This window comes from Colias croceus, chromosome 13, assembly GCF_905220415.1.
Source record: "Colias croceus chromosome 13, ilColCroc2.1".
NCBI lineage: Eukaryota > Metazoa > Arthropoda > Insecta > Lepidoptera > Pieridae > Colias > Colias croceus.
The window spans coordinates 4,988,100-5,012,794 of NC_059549.1; the positions used below are offsets into that span (position 1 = coordinate 4,988,100).

General features: G+C 31.9%; 3 protein-coding genes across 3 annotated transcripts in view; 2 read left to right on the top strand and 1 right to left on the bottom strand.

Annotated features, from left to right (window-relative positions):
* The window catches only part of LOC123696644, a 40,055-nt gene extending 26,094 nt beyond the window's left edge, over positions 1 to 13,961 (top strand). The window contains exons 2-5 of the mRNA XM_045642967.1: positions 11,996 to 12,212; positions 12,730 to 12,884; positions 13,205 to 13,363; positions 13,792 to 13,961. Of these exons, the coding sequence (XP_045498923.1) occupies positions 12,049 to 12,212; positions 12,730 to 12,884; positions 13,205 to 13,363; positions 13,792 to 13,961 (648 nt within the window). The 5' untranslated portion in view covers positions 11,996 to 12,048. The remainder of the gene's footprint in view (positions 1 to 11,995; positions 12,213 to 12,729; positions 12,885 to 13,204; positions 13,364 to 13,791) is intronic.
* Positions 13,962 to 15,945: 1,984 nt separating this feature from the next.
* On the bottom strand, positions 15,946 to 16,724 carry LOC123697046. Its single transcript, XM_045643464.1, has 3 exons — positions 16,675 to 16,724; positions 16,292 to 16,450; positions 15,946 to 16,115 (listed from the first exon to the last, which is right to left on the bottom strand). The coding sequence occupies exons 2-3, from the start codon at positions 16,437 to 16,439 to the stop codon at positions 15,946 to 15,948; spliced, it is 318 nt and encodes a 105-aa protein (XP_045499420.1). The 5' UTR covers positions 16,440 to 16,450; positions 16,675 to 16,724.
* A 4,312-nt stretch (positions 16,725 to 21,036) lies between these two features.
* On the top strand, positions 21,037 to 23,396 carry LOC123696641. Its single transcript, XM_045642964.1, has 5 exons — positions 21,037 to 21,151; positions 21,714 to 21,930; positions 22,055 to 22,209; positions 22,407 to 22,565; positions 22,761 to 23,396. Exons 1-5 carry the CDS (start codon positions 21,082 to 21,084, stop codon positions 22,928 to 22,930), a joined length of 771 nt encoding a protein of 256 aa, XP_045498920.1. The 5' UTR covers positions 21,037 to 21,081; the 3' UTR covers positions 22,931 to 23,396.
* The last annotated feature ends 1,299 nt before the right edge of the window (positions 23,397 to 24,695 follow it).

A 24,695-nucleotide genomic window follows, 5' to 3' on the forward strand; every position in this document is an offset into this window, starting at 1 on the left:
GAGAGAATATTTTTACGACTTCACTAAAGTTATGAAAAATAAGGCTTATTTTTATCCCCCGCAAAGATGTTTATTGTTGAGTACTGTATATGAAATTGCGTTACATCCTACATTGTTAAAGGGTATGAAAGCGGCGAAGAGCATATAAAAACTAGTCTTTTCATATATTTTTTTTTTTTTTTTTTTTATATTATTGGAGGGCAAACGAGCAGACGCCATGCCTGATGTTAATAGCGAAGTGCGTCGCCCATAGACGTCCACAACGTAAGTTGTGAGTGTTGCCTACCAAAGAGGGGAATGGGATGGGATAAAAACGGAACAAAGAGATGGGAGGAGCTGTCCGTGAGTTAAGAGGCGGCTTGCTTTCGGCCTTTGAGAAACTGATATGTTCTTTTCTTAAAAGTCCCCAAGTCATAGTTCCTCGGAAACACAGCTGATGGTAGATTGTTCCAAAAATTAAATGAGGAATATGAGGTTCTTTATTCCTAAAGATTAGCAATGGCAAAAAAGATATCTATCAGAAATTGAATCAAATCTATTAAAATACTTATATGATAATAATTACGAGAATAATTGTGAATTTGAACTTGAAAATTGTTGAACATCCAGTTGCTAAATAAAGGCAACTTTTTTTTTAATCAAACTCTAAATTAAATAAAGGGTGTCTCAGAATGTTTTTCGTTTTTTAATATGAAATAAAAATAACAACATTCAGTTTAAACTACTTTTAATTAGCATCAAATTAAAGGGTAATTCATGAATTTTATTTATGAAAAACGATCGTTTGCAAATGCGCTCCATTAGCTTGTTCACACTCGTTTAGTCTGGAGTAAGAATTTTAAATCACTCGCTGGAGCATTGCTCTTGGATTAGCGTTGATTTCTTCAGTGATTCTTTGCTTCAAAGCATTCAAGTTGGGTGGCAATGGATTGTTAACTTTACTTTTTAGATAGCCTCACATAAAAAAATCAGCAGTTGTTAAATCTGGGCTTCTTGGTGGCCAAGAGATGTCTCCTCCTGAATTTCATTGTCCTGCAGAATTCGACTCATTTAGCAGTATCATCGGGCTTCATTTCTTTAACAATTACAATTTAATAAGGGCGAAAATGCAAATCTTGGGAAATAATGCTATGCACCGTGGATTTGTTCAAATTTAAGGAAGTTGTGCAATCGTAGTGCCTATCGCGGGTCGTCCATAACAGACTGGCGAATACGGTCGACGTTCATGCTCGTTCTCGATGTTCTTTTACGCCCAGTTGATTTATCCGGCATTGTGTTCCCAGTCTCTTCAAACTTATGCACCCAATGCTTGATCAAATTAGCACTTGGCACATTTCGTAATGTTGTTATATTGAATTGTTTCATATATACGCCAAACAATAGTGTACGAATCGTTGTTTTTGTAAAACGCTCGCACGCAAAATGCTCGCTGCGATCCCATGTAATTACTCATCACTCCTAAACTACAGAAACTCGCCAAGCGTTTGAGACCTCTCCCCTCCCCCTACTATCAGTGGTTGACGCATAACGGTCAGTTGAAAAACGAAAAACATTCTGAGACACCCTGTATATCAATCCGCAACCCTCGCCTAATCCACAACATGAGTAAATAAAACGTGTCTGAACGGCTGCAAAATTCGACATGTACCTATCATATTCGCTCCTACTGCTGGGACACGGGCCAATGAGGGTACAGGCCATAATCCACCACGGTGGCAAAGAGTGCAGAAGTCCGAAATCCTCAGCACCGAGCATTCGATAAGATGTATATCTATTGGTTTTGTTTTGAAAGCCATCATACAAAACATATCAGCCACATAGACCTATTTCAAATCACAACCAACACATAAATGTAGTTACCTATTACATGTCAAGACGTAAGTTGAATTTCTAAAAGTACATTATGAAGAAGTTAAACAGCTTATATTATTTTAAAAAGAATAAGAGCATTGGGTAAAAAGTATTATAAAATAGGTATAAAATTTAATAACAGAAATCATAACCTTCTCCTCCATATTTCTTCTCCTCCGCACCTTTTAAAAAATGTACGCTGAAACTGTACGTTTTTTACAAACGACATTTTATCAGGTCGTAAACCCTTAACAATTACCCTCAAACCCTCGAACCGTAATATATAAAAATTGTTAGGAGAATATATTTTCACGTGGTCTTGACTATTAATTAAAAAGCTGTGCGGGGTCAAGGTTATCTCGCTAGAGGGTTATTCATGTCAGCGATCTCAGCTCGAAAATAGCGGAAAGTACTTATGTGTCTTGTAATAGAGCGTACTTCAGTAAACATGTTCTTTGGCTTGAGAAATTTTGCTGTATTTTCGTATGGATCAAGAGTTTTCCTTTGTGAGATTACGGTATAATTATGGTGTGAAGAAGAAAGACTTAATGCGTAAAAATGTTTTCTTTTCGCTTCTAAAAATGGAAGATTGGATTGAAAACTATACAATTATACATAGTTGTAAAAATGGTTGCATTATTATTATCTTCCATTTGTTTGATACGTTCTCCTGGGACCTTTTTATGGTGGGTCCAAAAATTTCTCCACACAGCCACAGGACATATTGATATAGGACGTGATTCTCCTGTTAGTTCGATTGTATTTTTATCTTCCTTTAATGGCTTTGTGTTATAATAACAAACGTAAAAACCTTACAAAGTTATACATTATCTTCTTTGCGTTGAATTCCCGCTACAATCGGCCAACAAAACGGAAATATATGTTTAGGGGTTTCCGTTTTTACTGTTCTGTGGGTTTCCTAATATAAAACCTTACGTAGGCGTTGCCTTGTATCAGTGAAAACAGGTGAATGTTCAACGAATACAATTTTGAAATAACTAACCTCTGGGATAGGTACAATTAATATAGTTGCGACTGAAAATCCGACAAGAATTAATAAAAAACAAAAATGGAAATAAAAACAATATTTATAGAGATTTTCTGATAAATACTTTTTTATGACTCGGCCATAAGTGAAATGAGTTAACGAACCTTAATAATATTAATAACATACACATATTATATTATAAAAGATGCCCGATATCTATTTATTTACTGAACCAAATAATTATTAAAAAATGGAAATGACATTGAGAAATTATTCTTATGGAATGATTAATGGTGTATAATTTTTAGTCTAAATAAACAAAATGAATATTTTTTGTAATTATCTCTTTACTTCCAATTATTAATGTTTTATTTTTAATTGTGTTTTCAACAATATTACCAAATTTCGGCTGGATGAAAATTTTGGTTGTGGTCATCGTCACAGAATTAAATCTCGATATAGTTCTGTGGTCGTCGTCATTGGTAGTTTGACCGAAACATTAGCAAAATGTAATAAGCTTATGTCAATATTATAAAGTATCGATAGATTACCTATTACATTATTTAGCGTTTGCCATTTGTCTAGAGGTCCATGGTTTTATGAAAAGTCAATACATCTCCCTGTAGGGTTACCAGTGGGGCTAGAGGACGTAAATAGCTCGTCATTTTTCATACTGTAAATAAAACTGCTTGTATTTCTCTCTGGAAACACTGGAAAAAATTATGGTTACTCCCTTCTTAAGCTATATTTCATGCTGTTTCCCATGTATATAAAAATATTATATTCTCTACAAAAGTTATTTGTTTATTAATTTTATAATTGTACTGTTATTATTACTTTGATTAAAATAACTCAAACAACAAACCAAACATGGAATGCCGTTACAAAGTCGGTCTAGTCTAGATAACATTACGAAATATAATAGTAATGAACGTTGAAAGGAAACATGCTTACAACAATGACCTGTTTGAGTCATTGATATTGGAAACGGCGTTTAAATATTAAGTAATTATCAATATTTAATTATTAAAGGTAATTTATAATTATTAAAATAGCTTATCCTTTACTTATTAGTTACAAAATAATAAATATACATTTGCATTTTCGTGGAGGGATTAAGTTTGAAGTCTTTCGTTCCGTACTGTACAATGTACATACAGTACATAATGCTTATTACAAATTTGAATATGTGTAAACATGGCGTCAATCTACACTAATATTATAAAGAGAAAAACTTTGTTTGTTTGTTTAATTGAAATGAATAGGCTCATAAACTACCGGACCGATTTTAAAAATTCTTTCACCATTCGAAAGTGAATATGAAACTAACTGATTATATTTTGATGGTTTGTAGTGATGTTTGTCCACTACTAAGTAACTTAATGTTAAGTATAGATGTTTTCAAAATATAGCTATCTTTATTTAATTATTTATTTATTTATCCTTTATTGCTCTTAGATAACTTAAATACGAACTTAATCTAATGATAAATTAAAGCAAATGGCGGTCTTATCGCTAAATAGCGATTTCTTCCAGACAACCGGAGTACGGAAGGAAATTAGATAGAGGAGAGGAATAGGGCAGAGCATAAATATAATATGTAAGAATATAATATTAAGATAAGTATAAGAATATAGTATATAAATATAATATATATTCACAAAAGTATAGGAAGGAATAACTAAAGCCATAGAAACATGATAATAAATATACAAAGCGACAAAGATATAATAAAATATTATAGATTATTAAGTACGACAAGAAGAATGATAGTTATCGCGTACCATTATTTTAAACTTATTCAATGACTGTGCCTTTTTTATTGGCTCAGGTAAAGCGTTCCACAATTTAATAGCCTGAACAGTGAATGAAGTATCGTAGAAACAAGTAAGATGTTGAGGCATTCGTAAACGATACATTTCAGTGGAGCGAACTGGTTCATGATTGTTACCCCTATCTTCCTTGTGATAAACTAGTATTAGGGCTCTTAACTGCTTGATTCTAACTGCTGCTTCTTCATTTGCACTATTCCAAGGAGGCTGTCACTAGTGGTGTACGCTATAAAAGACATGTCATTCCCATATTGAATTGTCTTCATCACGTAATATTCCAACTTTATGGAACAGAAGTAATTTATAACTTAGAAAATATGCATTATACTACATATATATACAGTTGACAGATATATACTACGTACATAATATACACGTCTGTTTATTATCGGCTATGTATATTTTTAACAAAATTATTAGAATTTATCAGCACTTAAAGCATAGTAAAGTATTAAATACTAGCTTACTGCCCGCTGCTTCGCCCGCTTTGTCTAAAACCTAATAAATTATATACTAAAACCTTGCTGTTAAATCACTCTATCTATAAAAAAAACCACATCAAAATCCGTTGCGTAGTTTTGCGCATACAAAGGGACATAGGGACAGAGAAAGCGACTTTGTTTTATACTATTTAGTGATTGCAACGCTATCTATGCCTTTACCTTCAAAGATGAAACGATAATTACTAAACTTCATTGTGCAATTTACAATAAATGAACTTACCTAACCCTACATTATAAATTTTCTAAATGTTCCCGAAATTCTCAAAAAGGGAATTAGGACGCGATTTCAATTCGGATAACATAAGGTAATTTTGAAGAGAGGAAGGACTCAGGAATGTTGATTAAACTCTAAACTAGAATCAATCTACTTAAGTATACAATTTCCTCGATTTTTCTCTTAGTTCACATGTGCAATTGCCCCACTTTCCCTGTCCATTTCAACACGCAGCGAACCAGTTTATGAAGCAATGCACACAAACGCTAAAGTCAATACAATAATTAACTAATAAGCGATTGTTTGTAGGGTCGATTGAATGACCTTTCGTGCGAAATGTTTTAAGGAAAAAGCAATATGCAAATGCACATGCATATATGCATATAGTGCTATGTATTTCATCATCAACCCTCCTTTATTGGAACTCCACGGACGGTCTATAATACAGCAGAATTCTATAGTTATTGGATATGCGGCTTTTCTCAAGTTGTTTTCCTTCACGGAATGTACCAGTAGAATATAGACACGCGGCAGCGTGTCAAGCCGAGTTCAAGCGAAGAGAACTGGCGAGCAGCAGCCGTGTGTATATATAGACACGCGGCAGCGTGTCAAGCCGAGTTCAAGCGAAGAGAACTGGCGAGCAGCAGCCGTGTGTATATTTACACGAACCATTTCGAGCCACTTTTCACCCCCTTATAACTCGAAAACTATTTAAGTTAAATAAACCAAATTTGGTACATATCAAGAGGACTTCAAGATAAACAAGAACCTTAAATTTCATAAATACAGATTAAACAGTTGCGTAGATATTAATATCCAAAAATCGCAATTTTTAAGACTGACTGACTTATAGATATATACAAAACCTAACCCACTTCCAGATGACCTAGAAAGTTCAAATTTTGTAATCAACTAGGTAATAGTGAGTGTACAAAGGAAAAAATCAGAAAATACTGAATTTATTTGTATTTAATTTTTTTTTCAATGACATTAATTTTGTTTGTATGGAAAAATGGAAAAGTTTAAAAAAATAGAAAATAGTATATTCACCTTACTAGTCTTAAAAAATAGATCAAAACTAATCAGTGGCAGAAAAAAAATTTGAAATCCATCAATAAATGACTGAGATATAGATCCCACCAAAAACATAAATGTAAAAATTGGAGCCGAGTTCAATCGTTGACTTAATTTGCCAAAAAAAGAAATGAGATCTAAATGTGTGCCAAGTTCTGCAGACAGTCCAGAAATTTATTTACAAAGATGTATTAAGTTCTTAGGTTGACTGAAAACTCAATTGTTTTATTTTCCCTTATAGGACAATGTTTATTCCAAAATATAACTTTTTTAATTTGAATAATAATTTTGGAATTTGGAATAAACATTGTCCTCTAAGGGAAAATAAAACAATTGGGTTTTCAATCAACCTAAGAACTTAATACATCTTTGTAAATAAATTTCTGGACTGTCTGCAGAACTTGGCACACATTTAGATCTCATTTCTTTTTTTGGCAAATTAAGTCAACGATTGAACTCGGCTCCAAATTTTACATTTATGTTTTTGGTGGGATTATAATATACAGATAAATATTAACGTACCAATTCAATTTTAACATTTTTTCCACCAGGATTACCATGATGTCAAAATATAAAGTCTTTAAAATATCCTAAAATGTTGCATACTTTATTAGGTATGTCATTTTATTTTTCCTGCAACTACATTTTATTTTATTTTATTTGAATCTTCTCTTTTGTATAATGGTCAAGATATTATTATCCATGAAAGTTATTATACATGAAAATATGCGTTTCGTAAATTTTGCATGAAAATAACGTAAGGAGTTCTTAATTTTGTAAAACTTATTTCAAATGTAAAAGAAGACAAAAAATTAAATCAATATTAAAATAATAATAGTACCTATTTCTAATACAATCTTACGCTACGTATGCCTGTTCACACTTCCAAATTCTACGATTACTCTTTTACCGTACAAGCCGTAAGATTGTGGAACTCTCTCCCGACAACGATCAGGCAAGCCCAATCTTTATATTATAGTTTTAAAACTCTTGTTAAGAACTACTATCTATATCTTTAATGCTGTTTGTCTATGTTCTTTGCTGATTTAGTTATATATTTATGTAAATTTATTTTCCTCTCTTCTAATATTTGTATTCCTATACTGCTCATTTCTCCTTTGTTTTTGTATAATATTATATTTTGATTCTTAAGTTATCTATCTATGTATAATTACAGTTTCTTGTATATGTATCTACGTATTTATGCACTATCTACCTTTTTATTGATTTATTTTTCCTATATCCCAAGGTTGCCTGGAAGAAATCGCTTTTAAGCGATAAGGCCGCCAAATTTTACATTTATTATAAATTTTGTTTTTGTGTGCATTGTACAATAAAGTGTATTCTATCTATCTATCTATCTATTTCATTTCAGTCTGGCTATGTCGTATGCTAATAAAGGAAAAATTTTCAAGCTTAAATAAATCCATACTTATATTATAAATGCGAAAGTAACTCTGTCTGTCTGTCTGAATATCTGAAACTGACGAATTTGCATGAAATTTGGTATAGAGATATTCTGATACCCGAGAAAGGACATAGGGTAGGTTTTATCCCGGAAAGCTAGTTATAAATAAAATGAAAAAAGTGATTCATATTATATCTAATATTGTCTATCATTTATCTACTAATTGCCGTAATATAGGTTACCTAGTGACTTTATTTCTCTGATTGAAGCAAAAACCTAATTTTGTTCAAATGTTAATATTACAAAAAGCCTGAGTTCTTCCGCATAACTATTAAAGTCATTCAGGCAAAGTGTACACTTCGCAGGAGTTGAGGGCGCTACAGATGTCAAGTGTAAGAATACAACTAGCCTAGATTTCAATCTAGGCTGTAAATTTTGTAATTCTTGCACACAGCCCTGTTCTAGTGTTGAAATTACGTTCTGTTAAATTATAATTATAAATAATGTAACCATTATTAGCGTACTGGGATGCTTAAGATAATGTTATCATGCGTTTTATATTTTATTTATATTTTTAGCAAGTTGCATTTATTGTCCTTTATTTGTGTCCATATTATGATGATTGAAAGTCTTTAACCGACTTCAAAAAAAAGGAGGAGGTTATCAATTCGGCCGGTATGTTTTTTTTTATGTATGTACACCGATTACTCCGAGGTTTCTGAACCGATTTACGTGATTCTTTTTTTGTTCGATGCGGGATGGTGTCGAATTGGTCCCATACAATACATTCGGATAGGAACAGTAGTTTTTATTTTATGAGCATTTTTGTCAGTATTTGTAAATGTTGCAAGTGCAAGTTTGAAGTCCGTTGTTTTTAACGCAGTTATTACTTGTTTAAAAGAGAATATTAACATACCTATTACAAAATTAAAATTCCTTATTTTATCCGTTACATATTTGCAGATTTTCTTTATAACAGCATCAGTGTTATTAAAATAAAAGTATGATATCATTTCGCCAGCGATTTCTTTTTAAATTCACAAAGACATTTGCGAAATAAAAGCTGAAGTTAATTAAACAAGTGTTTTGGAGAAATTGCAGTGAAAAATGTCCGTATCAAAGTAAATACAAAATGATTTAATATTAAAGTAAATAGCTGTTATTATCACCTTGGGGATTAAATTATTTTATTAGCTTAGTAGAATTTCTTAAGTATACTTCATCAAATATTATGATTTGCTTAAAGGCTTACTTACACCAATAAATATATTTTTATAATATCATTTAGATAAGCTTAGAACTACGTCATACTTCCCACAACTACGAGACCTATCCAAAGTTGGAATTAAAAAAACTTGAGCGATGTCAAGGGACATCCGAATGGAAGTTGGAACGAAGTGTTAAGTTAGAGAGAGACAGGCAGAGTACCACGCGCACGCCGCGCGGTTTACAACTGTAGCAAAAAGTGTCGTGAATTTTTTCGGTCTAGCCTCCTTTCACAACGCGCGCAGTTTTCGAACTTCGTTCCAAAACTTTGTTCCAATATAAATGAAAATATGTATCTATAATTATAGCATTTATATAGCAAAAAGTGGATAAACTTTCTAAACAAACTACCTACTAAACTAAAAAAAGTCGTTTTTACCACCACCATGTTTCATTTGTTTAAATTAGGGGTGCATCCGATACCGATACCGATATATCGGCGATACTTCGGGTTAGCCGATATATCGGTATCGACGATATTTTTATGACCGATTCAACGATACTTTTTAATTTATACCCAAACTTGAAAAAAATTGCGCAGAAGTACTTTAGTTTCCAAATGAGTTCTGTTGCATCTGAGAGACTATTTTCCAGCGCAGGTCTTTTTCAAACAGACTTGCGAAATCGCCTTTCTCCGCAAAACTTAAGATTACGGATAAGATTACGGCCTAGATTACTTATTATTGTTTGGAAGAAATTGCTTGTAGCAATAAAGCCGCTTTTTGTCAAATGTCCTCCTATTAAGTAAAATTTATAAGTATTTTCTTTTTGTGTGCAATAATTTTTTTAAAAAGAGTGAGTGTACTTATGTACACGCGTTAGAAGTTATAATTCTTTGGCGTATGGAAAAAATACTAGAATATACAACTTGAACATAGTTATCAATTTTCATATCACCTAGAACTAACTCCATGCTGTTTAATTTAGGTGTCGGTGTGCGCGCGCATCGTAAAAATTCACTCTTATCATTTTTCTCCATCGCGCCAAAAGAAGTATAACTTTAATTACTTTGTTTTTTAAACAAAAATCTTATCAATGTTAATTTTAATTGCTAAAATTTTTAATTGCCAGATTATTATCCTATGTCTCTACTTTTATATTATAAAAGAAAAATCTGACTTGTGATTTATTTATTATACCACAGAATACATAATAGTAGCTAAACGCTACAGAACGGACACTCTCCGCCTCCCGCCAAAATTAAACACTTACCTCACCCCGCACAATCAGACATGTTATGGTACCCATTTCCCCGCAAGGACGATACCAACGACGTCTTTAGACGAAACGCAACGAAGATTGACAACATTAATCAAATTGACTTAAAGCAATTTTATTATTTTGGATTTGTGATTATCATTTTTCGTAGAAAATGGTTAGATATTGTGCTGTTTACGGATGTATTTCATCAGAAAAACGCGAATTTTTTTTTACGCTAGTCGCAAATGTGCCAACCATAAAGAGTTTACACACGCATTTGCAGTCTCTACAGTGTGACTGTCAAAACTATAATTTTGTATGGAGTGTCCGGGGTGTGATTATACCTTAATTTTATTAACCGACTTCAAAAAAAAGGAGGAGGTTATCAATTCGGCCGGTATATTTTTTTTTTTTTTTATGTATGTACACCGATTACTCCGAGGTTTCTGAACCGATTTACGTGATTCTTTTTTTGTTCGATGCGGGATGGTGTCGAATTGGTCCCATAAAAATTTTATTCGGATAGGCCCAGTAGTTTTTATTTTATGAGCAGCATTTTTGTCTGTAGGTATTTGTAAATTTTGCAAGTGCAAGTTTGAAGTCGGTTGTTTTTAACGCAGTTATCACTTGTAATTCACAGTAAGCGTATCGATATCGTTATCGGTATCGGTATCGGTATCGTATCGGCGAAAAGGCGTATCGATGCATCCCTATATTGACTAGACTTTGTTTAAGAGAATGGAAGTTAAAGAAAAAGGTATGTAAATTAGATGAATGATGATGTAGATAATTATAGACTACAGTATTAAAGTTAATTCCAGTTTTCCACGAATCCCAAATAAAATATTGCACCTTTCTTTGTTAGGTAAACAATTTTTATATACCTTATCACAGTCTATAAAATTTCTTTCTGCATTGTCAGTAGTTCATATAAAGTAGCTGCATATCGTTACTTACATCATAATATTACAATATTACATTGTGAAAATAGTTTAATAACAATGTCCTTCCAAAGAATAATTATATTTATGCTGTTTTTGAGTATTGTTTCTGGGACCATAGAAGAAGATTTTGGTAATTATTTCCTGTTATTATTTTTTTTTTTTGTAAAAAATTTGGGTTTTTTTATCTTCGAAAGGCAATCGAGCCGATGGTTCCCCTGATGGTAAGAGATCACCAAGGCTTGTAATTTCAAAGGATAGGAAGAATAAGGAACTGAATAAGGTCTGGGATAACTGCATCGAAGTATCTATGATTAATGATAATATTGATTCAATTGAAAAATTAAAATATTAGGGAATGAGAATACTTAAATTACATACTTACATATTATATTAATTAGGATTTTCGTTATTCATATCTATTATTTGATAAAACAGGATGATTTCTATAATATCAATAACATTATATTAAACGTATTTGGAAACATTCATTTTCCACATTATTAACATTTTACGATATAATAAAAATACGAATCAAGATAATGTTGAATCTTTATCGTTATTTGGAGACCTTTATCTTATACATTTACAAATTATCATACAATTTTTAAAATAGAAAGGAAAGATGTTTCAAACAAAAATATTATTTCAACATATTCAAAATTAATATATTTACCTAGACAATTATATATTCTACAGGTAATGTTCTGTTTTTCAGTCAAATCTCTACCAAAATGCAGCGTGCTCGACAATGACTGCTTGAAGAACGTTATGCTAAAGAAGCTCAACAATCCTGGCTTGCCAAGTTTCAACGTACTACCATTTGACCCTATTTATTTGAGTTATATTACTGTTAATTTACCAAATATGGTCAATGTTAGCATTAACAAGGCCGCTTTAACAGGTGTCAAGAATTGTGTTTATCAAAGTTTCGCGTAAGTAAAATTTAAGCTCAATTTAAAAGTGTTTTTTTTTATGCACACGGGGATGAGCACAATATTGAATTCAGTATAACTTAAAACTAATAAATCTCTAGCACCTCAGTCGTTGGAACAAGCGTAAATTTCTTTAGTTTTTATATCATTAAATCCTTTTCTTGATAATAAGGAATACCTACAACAAAATAAGAATTATCGGTATCAGTAAAGCCGTTAGTGCGTGATACTGTGACCAAGGGAAAAAGCGATTTATGTTTATATATAAAGATACTAGGTTTCCGCCCGCGGCTTCGCCCGCGCAGTCAAAGAAAAACCCGCATAGTTCCCGTTGCCGTGGGGTTTCCGGGATTGCGTCATTTTCCCGGGATAAAAAGTAGCCTTTCTCGGGTATCAAAATATATGTATACCAAATTTCATGAAAATTGGTTCAGTAGTTTAGGCGTGATTGAGTAACAGACAGACAGACAGACAGAGTTACTTTCGCATTTATAATATTAGTATGGATTTTTAAAAGCATTGATTCAACGGAGGGTTTGGCGAAAGAAGAAGTTCGCTGCAACCTGACGCTGAAAGGTGGCTACACGGCCGACGCGCCCAACTCCGTATTAGCAGCTGACTTCCAGACTGACCAGGACCTGCACGGCCAAGGGACTGGACAGATTAGCGTTGGCGAGTATTGAATGCGTTGTACCAAATTATTGTAAAAAATTTCAAAAGTCAAAGTCGATGCAATATAGTTTTTGAAAAAAATAACGAGGCTAACTTTTGTTTCAATCCATTTGAATCCCTTTTTCAATACCCTTTTATGTGATTCCCTTATTTATAGCTTGCCATTTTTAATAATAATAATATATCATAGTTATAGTAGTATACACTCATTTTCTCTTAGCAATTTATTTCATTTTTTTGAATCGGGCTAGGCGTCTGTTATGTTTCATTCATTGTATATAAAGAAAAAAGCTTACACTAATATTTTATATTGTTTGCAGTTAACCTATACATGAAAATTGAATTGCCGTTTCATTTCGAAAAACGCGGGAACAACATATTCATCGTCTGCTCATACAATGAAGGAAAATGTGACTATGATTACCAGGGCTCAGTGGTATTTGCTGCTGACAATCTTTACGTTGGTGACAAAAATATAGGTAAGCAAAACGCTTATCCTAGCATATACGAGTTACAGGGGGGTTAGACAAGTGGCTTTCGTTTAGCGTAACGTTTGATAGAATAGATTATGAATGTATGAGCTGTAGATAAATGTATCGACAGCTTACGTCAATCTCATACATTCATAATCTATTCTATCAAACGTTACGCTAATAGAAAGCTACTTGTCTAGGGGGGCAGGTGTGAATGTATGGCTCTTCCGTTGCCATTTGATAAACATGAATCATGATGATATTAATAAGCTGGGCGGTTGATACAATATTTTCCAACCGCTTCAATTGGGATTACCCCAATTCTTGTCCTACTGGTTTTGATCTTAATATTTTTACAATAAATTAATTGAAATATTTAAATTACAGGTCGGTTATATTATTTAAAACATGTTCTAAACTTAATTAATTTTCAGCTGCCGACGTTGTCAGTTATTTGAATGAAAACTGGAAACAATCATCATTTGTTCAAACATTTATCGAAGAGTATTTGAAAATCTATTTCGCTTACAGCAAGAGATTTTTGGAGGGCGTGCCCACAAAATATTACATCACCGATGACTTGACTAACTACATTCAAAACTAAACCACCTTCCATTGTTAATAAATAATTGCAAGTTAGAAAGCACTCTTTCATTAAGACCTTTTCCTTGAAATTTAAATTTAAACTAAAACTATGGGGACTCATTTATATAAATAAACGAGTCCCCATAGAGGTAGGCCCATGTGGACGTAGCTTGACTGAAGAAAATCACTTGAGCTGTTATTTTCTTCGGCCCATATTTTATTTATCGTAAAATGTCTTCGAACATATTTTCTAAATGTAATGCGCTATAGAATTTAGAGCGCTATATTTTGTTATGATAGGTATGGTATTATTCTTGACCATCAGGATGTCTGGAAGGAATGCTGCTTCAGCGACAAGATATCCCACTGTGATCTTGTCTGTCGACTGTCCTTTACTTTTGCTATTTTATCAAAATACAGTTTTTTTTCTACACTATTATACTTATAATCTGTTATAAACATGAAATCCCGCTATGAATCAAAGAGAAGAACTGAACTGTACCCATACCAGCAACTTAAAAATAAGCTATATTATGATATTCTTTTGTATTGGTTTATAAGTTTGATTTTTTAACAGCTTAAACGATAGACTGAGTATTCGTGTAAAATTCAGCTTTATATCTCTACGTGTTCCTGAGAAAAAGGGTCTTAACAGACAGATAGACACACAACAGGAGCCTATAAGGCTTCTGTTTTTAACTTCTATGGTTCGGAACCTCTAAAATATCTTCAATACTTGAGATAGAAACATTTGTTTGTACAATGTTCTTATAGTTTCAAATACCTACTCTTATGAAGTAGGTGTGGCGTTTTCATTTATTGTTGTCTCCGCCCAGTGAATGTGTTTCGCTTACACTATTGATTGAGAATCTCGTAAAATTCAGCTTTTAATGGGTTTTTGTTAATTTTTAATTTAAGTTTTGGTGTTTCATTGTCTACAGCTGTAGTATTCTATAGAAGAGCAAGTTATAGTATATAATTTATAATATGGACATAAACAATCTTATATTTAAATAGTAAAAAGGTAGATATATAATATATTGATAGGAAATGGTAATTAATAACGAAACAATGGTAGTCTATTTGTAATTGAAGGGCCAGAGGGAAAAACTGGCTAAGTCCATTTTTTCTAAAATTGATTTTTTGGTGTCTATGGCCACAAAAATACGCAGTTCATCATACGACTATCTTACACAGGGGCAAAACTCGTTGAGTCAAAAGTTTTTTTTGCTGAATTTCTATATAACTAGGGAAAAACCGGCTAAGTCTGTGGACATGACCACTACTTCCCAACAAAAACGCAACAAAGTGTCAGAATTAAGTTGACAAGCGACAATCGACATTTTTTTTTCGCGGTCTGTGTTGATTCCTACTGCTTGAAATAGTTATTTAATTGTTTTTTAATAAACAAAATCAATGAAGACAATAAGTATTATAATAAAATGCTTCACAAGCTGATAATTATTTTTTATTTAACTCCTTCATAGTTCTCAAAAATGGGAAAAACAGGCTAAGTCCTGGACTTAGCTACTTGTTTCCCAGACGACTTGGATGTAACTATGAAATTTTAGTTTTTTTATGATTATAGATTAATTTTTGCACGGAAAACAATTACACATACATGTGATATACTAAATTTACTTTTAAAATCAACTGCTAATGTGTGAGTAGATTTTTCAAGTCGCCCATTTCCGCTTTCACAACTTGAATGGTCTGTACTGTAAAGTTTTGTGAATGTGACTTAGCCTTTTCTTCCCTCTGGCCCTTCAATTCAGTTAATTTATATTACTAAAGATTTTTAAGAAATCATCATTATTTAATGATAACGCTACAACTAAAAGCTTATCAACATTATTCAATCGTATTCCTACTTATTTGGAGGAACGACAAGCTAATTATTTACCGTAAAAATTCAAATTAGGTAATGGTCATTTACAAAAAAGAGTTTTTTATGCATGCAATTCTTTAATTTCTGAATTCTAAAATTCTTTAACACTTCCAGATTAGTTTTGCAGGTAGGGAGTCAAGTCGTCGGTGATGTACAATCTCGTGGGCACACCCTCAAAGAATCTCTTGGTGTAAGCGTAATAGAGCTTCAGATATTCGTTGACAAATGCTTGGCCGAAAGATGATTGTTGCCAGTTTTCATTTAAGTAACTGACGACGTCAGAAGCTGAAATCAGATAATTCTTAGTGTTAGATAACAATCAAACATGTAATTTTTGGAAACAAGCAATTCGATTTATATTGCTGAATATTTTCGAAATTATAAACAAATTTCAACACAGAGTAACATTGACAAAAAATATCCTGTGTAATCTGGTTTTTATTACACCACTAAAAACTTACCTATATTTTGGTCACCAACGTTAAGATTGTCAGCAGCGAACACAACCGAGCCCTGGTATTCAAAGTCACATTTTCCTTCATCGTACGAGCAGATGATGAATGTTTCGTTCCTGCGCTTTTCGAAGTGAAGCGGTACTTCAATCTTCATGTCTAGGTTTACTGTGGACAGTAGAAAAATATTAAAAAGTGAACTTCTACGTAGAACATTAAATAAATATAAACCTACATTCTGGTTCAAGAAAATAGAGAAAATCGTGCAATTGTGCATCATGGAAATGAGGAAATAGGAAAGATTGTCGACTTTGAATCATTTCCTTTACTTTAACTTCCACACAACCTTTATAATTTCTTCACATGTATCTGTTACATCGCATGGAACTCACCGACACTAATCTGTCCAGTCCCTTGGCCGTGCAGGTCCTGGTCAGTCTGGAAGTCAGCTGCTAATACAGAGTTGGGCGCGTCGGCCGTGTAGCCACCTTTCAGCGTCAAGTTGCAGCGCACTTCTTCTTTCACCGTTCCCGCCGTTGAATCGATCCTTAAACAAAATTTTATTGTTGTACTTTCACGACTAATTTTTTTATTTTTTTTAGGTAACATTTTATTAACTTTTTCAAGTTTATCAAAACGAAGTTATGTACGTGTGAAATTGAATTCAACTTACGCGAAGCTTTCGAAAACACAAGTCGTGACTCCCGTTAAGACGGCGTTGTCAATGGTAACATTAACCGAATTCGGTAAATTAACGGAAATACCATTCAAATACATGGGGTCGAATGGTAGTACGCCGTAAGTAGGCAAGCCGGGGTTGTTAAGCTTCATTATCATAACCTGTTCCAGGCAGGGGTTGTCTTGCACGCTGCATTGTGGTAGAGATTTCACTGAAAACAAAGACCATTCAAGTTTATAATGTTAATTTACCGGTAAAGACATTTCAAGATTGAACAATTATTAGAAACGTGATAAAGTATGGTGTTAGAAATGCAATGTGGTACAAAATAATATTCATTCACAAATTGTACATAATATTATCATGTAAGAAAGTTACAATCATTAAGCAACATAATATAAAACGTTTCTAAATTCTTATAATGTATTAAATCGCCTAATCTTATTCTATCAATTTGATTTGTATTAAAATTGTATGATTTTGTTATCACATTGTTTATCACAATGCGATCAAGGACATCAAACCTATTTTTTTTGTTGTATTATAAAAAAATAAATATAAACTGTAATTGGGTACATAGAAAACGAGAGATGAAGAGCTGTTATGTTTAATTAACTACAACGAATTTAGATACTATAATATTATGTGTATACGTCTTTTACAGAGACGGGAACACTTTGAAGACGAAGAGTCAATTGAAAATATATATCTAATACTATGGTTTGGATAATTATAGATAAGTAGTTTTTTAAAAATTAATTAAATAAGTAGTTAAAAATTTATTGCATTCGTTATTAGATTAAACTTCAACATCAATATTTATTTCATAAAAAATATATTTTAATACTTAACAAAAATTTTTTACCGAAGTCATCCTCCGCGGTCCCATAGACAGCACCCAAGAACAATATAAATACAAATTTTTGGAATGCCATTGTTGTGATGTGTTGAAGTCAACTGCTTTCACAATATTATATGCTCTTTACGGTAAAGCGCCACTATTTATAGTGAAAAAAACCGAAAGAAAATCTATACAAAGTGGTATTCAAAAATCTACCTCAAGCACTTTACATACAATATGTTTTTAAATAACTTCCCAATGAAAGGTGGAAATTTCCATTTTGAGGTTGGTTTCACAGCTGGCTATCTTCAATTTTATGGTTCATTTTTGTTTTTCACATTTTTGGTGGTTCCGTTTTAGATTTTTTATTTTTATTTTGATTGAATTGAAATTAAATTGTATATTATTTAATATTTGCTGTTTATTTTTTAAATATTTAAAAGTAACTAATATTTTTATTTTTTTATTTTTAGTGATCTATTTTAGAGGGTAAACAGTCATGAAATTAAGCCATCATCAAAAATAATAAATATGGTGAGGTATGGTGCTAAGAGGACAACAGTCAACAAACTATAAGTACCTATTCACCCTTTGAATAACAATATCGAATTTGATGCTTCATATTTAGTGATTTTATTTATTATCGGTCGGTTAAAATTTAAGTAAGAAATTGCTCACTTTTCAGGTGCTTTTCCACTTTCGTGTGCGAGGGAATGAATGTGTCGTGCGAATATGTGTAGCTGTGGATGAAAATGTGTGGAACGTCAAAATGTCAAAATAATAGAACTAATAAATATACGTCGCACGCATTCCTTGCACACATCTTTCGCTTGTTTTTTATGTGCACAAACCTAGCACCGCTGAGCCACTAGAGCTGTGCTGACCGAGGTAAATAAGGCGATAATGGTCCACCTATTAGTTCTTTACAAACGTATCCTTTTCTACATCACACATCTCTGGTGAAAAATACGCTATCCTGTGAAGATTCACACATCTCTGGTGAAAAAGCACCCTTACACCGGCACGCTTCAATTACGCCATTTAACTAACAATTACCTATGCCTCAATGATCAATCATTTTGTCATGTACTCAGGCATGTACTGATAACATAATTTTAATGAGTTTTTTTTTTCGTTTATAATAAACGAGCCCAATGACAAGGAAATAATATATTTTAGTACTAAGTTTAGTACCATCTCGGCAATACGTCTTTCCGATAAAAAAGATTTTGAAAAAATCAGTATTTTCTGGGGTTTGATTTTACGCGAGTATTATACATTTAGAAATTAAAGACTTTTTAACGGATTTTAAACGCGATTTATTCATTATATGTAGGTATATTATTTTCCCGACGTTTCGAACACTTTACTGCGAGCGTGGTCACGGGGAGAGTCTCCCCAAAAATAAGTATAACAGTTAACTAAGCAATCTGTACATTAAATAATACATAAAATAAAAATATACATTGGAACATTGAACCTCTCTTTTTAAGTCGGTCAGAGATTTCCAAAAAATAGTCAATACCTACATAATATTATATTTGCTTTAATATTAAATCATTTTAAATTTACTTTGATACGGATATTTACACAATAATTTCTCCAGAACACTTGTATTTAACATGCGGTTTTATTGAGCTTCTGGCCTTGAGGAATTCAAAAGAAATTGGTGTGCCAATTGTTATCATATTTGTATTCAATTAAAATATAATAAGTGGCACATATTGCTTGAGTAAAGAGAAAATCTAGATATAACTGCATAATAAATAAATATAAAATATAATATATTTATGATAATAGCTTTTTGCTATTGTATATTACACCTCTTTTAAAGATTTTTTTTTATAATTATTATATGTGTTGAGAGCGGAGAGCATGAGAGCTTTTCCATGGCCCAATCGCGACCCAATAATGAAAGAAGCTGTATAAAACTTAATTTTTGTATTGAGATTTATTTATCTATAGTGTAAAAATACAATTGGAACACGAGATAATATTATAAATTATAAGTAGTAGTACTACTACTAGTACAATTATACATTGTGTCCAACAAGAAATCATAGAACTTCAATGCTTTTTTTATCGTTCTACAACAGAAGGTATTTAAATTATTATTCAAAACTAAGACGTTTCTCGCGCACTGCACTTCTTTGAATTAAACACACGCAAGTTTTTGTAACAAATAATTAAACATACCTATTTTTAACCGACTTCAAAAAAAAAGGAGGTTATCAATTCGGCCAGTATGTTTTTTTTTTTTTTATGTATGTACACCGATTACTCCGAGGTTTCTGAACCGGTAAATTTTGCAAGTGCAAGTTTGAAGTCGGTTGTTTTTAACGCAGTTATCACTTGTTACCTTTATATTTACAAATTGAATTAGAGTTGAACTCGTAGCATGCTAAGTTTTACTTAAATTCAGTAGGTAAGTAGTTTGTGGAAAACTCAGTCATACAAATTAGTTTTTTTTAATCCATAAAAGTACCTATACATATAATAAGGTTTTTTAATAGATACCTTCGATGTATCGAATTTCTTAGATTAGGTATCTAAGAAATTCTCAAAATATCCTCCTTAATTAAAAAAAAAAACGATATGTTACATTATATTGACAGTAATTGTATTTATTTAGGTACATAATATATTATAAGCATTTTAATTTACTATCTGGTGAAGTCAATTCTGTTATAATTATTTGAAATCGAAGAAATCCACATCAGCTACATAGAAAAATCTTTCATGATTTCACATTTTCTAGTATTGACATACAATAAAATATACTTCATTTTTGTACTATCACGATGGAATTAATCTAAAAAAATAAACATGCATTGATACCAAATTGATACCTATTATAGACATTTTATATATCGAATATCTTTAATTTATATGTACGATTTAAGCTTTAAAGCCTTGTAAGTGACCTTAAGCATAATATTATACATATTATGTATAATAAAAGCTCACAAAAGCTCGAAAATGCATTGTTCTAAAACACAAAATATGAACATATTAAGTCATTATTATAGTTAAATTAAAAAAAAAAAAAAAACCCACCAAACAAATGAACCGTGATAAATAAAACACCTGTGAAATCTTCAAAATTTCCGACTTTCCTACGGAAGACATTAAAAAAGATTTGTATGTAAAGCGCCTAAGGTTGACTTTCGTGCACCGTTTTCTTTATATTTTCTTTCAGCATTTTCACTATAAATAGTGGCGCTTTACAGTAAAGGACTATAATATTGTGAAAGCAGTTGACTTCAACACATCACAACAATGGCATTCCGAAAATTTGTATTTGTATTGTTCTTGGGTGCTGTCTATGGGACCGCTGAAGATGACTTTGGTAAATTTTTTTTTAATAAAATTGTTTTTAAAACATTGATTTCAAATTTTTGGACTAGGAATATGAACAAATGCTAGCTTACCTACTTAACTAGTAGATGATATTATGGCATCATTAATTTTTGTTTAGGTAAAAAGAAAAAAGATTGTCGTCGGTGTCGTTTATCTCTCTGAAACATTTATATTTTTCTTATTTTTTTATTATAAAAATAGCATCCATGTGGCTATGTGGTCAATCGTTGCGTCGTAATACATAAATATATTGTGATAACAACATACCTAATAATCTTATTAGATCTATTTGATAAGATAATCACTGCTGAAATTCGATGAGGCGATTTGTATAAGAAAAGATAAGGATTCGATTTTTTTACAAAAACTCATCCCATTATTTGTTTAAAAACAATTTGTGAATTACAATAATATTGCACTTATGGCATAACATTCTAAAACTACTTGTTTAAAATAAAATCTGAAACTAGGTATAGGTAGATATTAATAACCTTTATTACTGTCATTATCTTATAAATTCAACATTGAATGATTTATCGGTTTGTTTTCAGTGAAATCTCTACCACAATGCAGCGTGCAAGACAACCCCTGCCTGGAACAGGTTATGATAAGGAAGCTTAACAACCCCGGTTTGCCTACTTACGGCGTACTACCATTTGACCCCATGTATTTGAATGGCATTTCCGTTAATTTACCGAATTTGGTTAATGTTACCATTGACAACGCCGTCTTAACGGGAGTCACGACTTGTGTTTTCGAAAGCTTCGCGTAAGTTGATTTCAATTTCACACGTGCATAACTTCGTTTTTATAAACTTGAAAAAATTAATAAAATGTTAACTAACTTAAAATTAAATACTTGTGAAAGTACAAAAATAAAAATTTCGTTTAAGAATCGATTCAACGGCGGGAACGGTGAAAGAAGAAGTGCGCTGCAACCTGACGCTGAAAGGTGGCTACACGGCCGACGCGCCCAACTCCGTATTAGCAGCTGACTTCCAGACTGACCAGGACTTGCACGGCCAAGGGACTGGACAGATTAGTGTTGGTGAGTCCAAGCGATGTTACAGATACATGTGAAGAAATAAATAAAATGGTTTAAAGTCTACAATCTTTCCGATTTCCTCATTTCTGTGATGCACGATAGCACGATTTTCTCTATGTTCTTGAACCAGGAAGTAGGTCTATTTTTTTGTAATGTTCTACGTAGAAGATCACATTTAAATATTTTTCTACTGTCCACAGTAAACCTAGACATGAAGATTGAAGTGCCGCTTCACTTCGAAAAGCGCAGGAACGAAACATTCATCATCTGCTCGTACGATGAAGGAAAATGTGACTTTGAATACCAGGGCTCGGTTGTGTTCGCTGCTGACAATCTTAACGTTGGTGACCAAAATATAGGTAAGCTTTTGGTGGTTTAAGAAAAACGAGATTACACAGGATATTTTTTTGTCAATGTTACCCTGTGTTGGATTTTGTTTATAATTTCGAAAATTACCAGCAACATCAATTCCAGCAAAAGCAATTCGGTTTGCTTATTTCGAAAAAAATAACATGTTTGATTTTTATCTAAGACTAATAATTATCTGATTTCAGCTTCCGATGTCGTCAGTTACTTAAATGAAAACTGGCAACAATCATCTTTCGGCCAAGCATTTGTAAACGAGTATCTGAAGCTCTATTACGCTTACACCAAGAGATTCTTTGAGGGTGTTCCCACGAGGTTATACATCACCGACGACTTGACTCCCTACCTGCAAAACTAATCTTGGATTATTATTTAATAATTGCGTGCACACCTTTATTTTCGTCAGCATATAGGTATATGTATAAATCATAATAAATCTTGATTGTGATGTGGATCAAATTCAGGGAATTATTCTTTTTAGTGGTTTAAACTTAATATTTCTGAAAGAAAGATTAAAATGACATGATTGAAAAATTAACGCTAAGGATCTTTCAAGTACCTACTTAAATTATTTATTGCCCGGCTTCCGACGTCGTCAGTTACTTAAATGAAAACTGGATGCCATCATCATTTGGCCAAGCCATTGTAATACTTGTAATATAATATTACCGTGGCCAAGCATTTGTAAATGAGTATTTGAATCCCTACTACGGTTACACCAAGAGATTCTTTGGGTGTGCTCAGGAAATATTGTTGTATTATAATTATTTCTTAATATTTGAATCTAAAGTTGAACTGTTAATAAAGAATTGCATGCGAGAAAATAGTATCTATTTTGTTGTGATGCCTTCACCTTCACTTACCTACCTAATGTACTAAAATTTACACTAATGATTGTTTTCATAATTTAGAGCTAGTTTGTTTTGTTCTAACAATACCTTTTGCAGAATAATAATTTAAAATTTATAATAGACGCTCTAATGTCTGAACTATAGATAGTGCTTAAGAATATGTTTTTATCGTTCTGTGCTCAGACTGCTGTCTATAAGATCATAGTATGAACATTTTAAAATGTTTTTAAGATCGTTTTTAGAAATATCTGAAACTAAGATAAACTATCTTTATCAAAGTCATTCATATAAATTACGTTCGAAATAAAATTAAGTAATCACGAAAATATTAAAAGGTTTGTTAATAATAATTAATTTATAGTTAATGAAAAATACATAAAAATACGCCGTATGGCGTATACCGTCTAACAGAAGCATCTGAAATTTATTTTTACATTCATTAATTTTATTTTTAATAAAATTTCTATACAAATCTGCACGTGTTTTAGGGTATTGGATGGCTGGATCTTTTTATATAGATTAGGTTTTTTATCTTACCAATTAAACGAATTTTGATTACTTTTATGGATTGTTTCTTTTGTGAATCAATATGAAACACAACAAAGTATAATACAAAGATAACAAAGATCAAATACCTCAGATAGTCTCAAAATACAATTTCCTCTTGTCATCGCAACCGATGTTTATAATTTTTTTCGAATAGGTACTATTCTAGTTCTTTTGCGTCATGCATGACGAATATCAATATTGTTTTGGCTATAAATCATATAATACTTTTTGCGACTTGATCTCATCCAAAATTTTTCCATGTAGATAATTAACAGTATCGACCATCATAACAACCATGAGTGAATGAATGAATGAAATTACTTTATTTGCACCAAAACAAAGAAACAATACGAAAAAACACAAACATGATTTAGATGAAATAATTCATTACCAAAAATAAAACTATCGTAGATAAAATCTTGGATAATTTTCTATTTTTATTTCATTGAAATTACAAAATTACTAATGCAAACATTTGGCATGACTAATTTTATGCCTTTCAATTTGGGTAATGCTCCATGAAATGGCTAAATATATGAATACACATACATAATATTATTATGATTTTATTAGTGTTATCAGTATATACTTACCTACATACAATATTAATATGTACTATATATATTTAAAAAGGTAATGCGTAAGAAACCGCATCCATTGCCTTGAGATTTTTTCTCACTTATTGTGTGTTGAAAAAACTCGGATATAATAGCGCTCTTTATA

Coding starts and splice junctions, on each gene's coding strand:
- LOC123696641 (XM_045642964.1), top strand. CDS start 21,082: ATGGCATTCCGAAAATTTGTATTTGTATTGTTCTTGGGTGCTGTCTAT. Junction 21,931..22,054: donor TGTGTTTTCGAAAGCTTCGC/GTAAGTTGATTT, acceptor ATTTCGTTTAAG/AATCGATTCAACGGCGGGAA. Junction 22,566..22,760: donor CGTTGGTGACCAAAATATAG/GTAAGCTTTTGG, acceptor ATCTGATTTCAG/CTTCCGATGTCGTCAGTTAC.
- LOC123697046 (XM_045643464.1), bottom strand. CDS start 16,439: ATGAAGATTGAAGTACCGCTTCACTTCGAAAAGCGCAGGAACGAAACA. Junction 16,116..16,291: donor CGTTGGTGACCAAAATATAG/GTAAGTTTTTAG, acceptor ATCTGATTTCAG/CTTCTGACGTCGTCAGTTAC.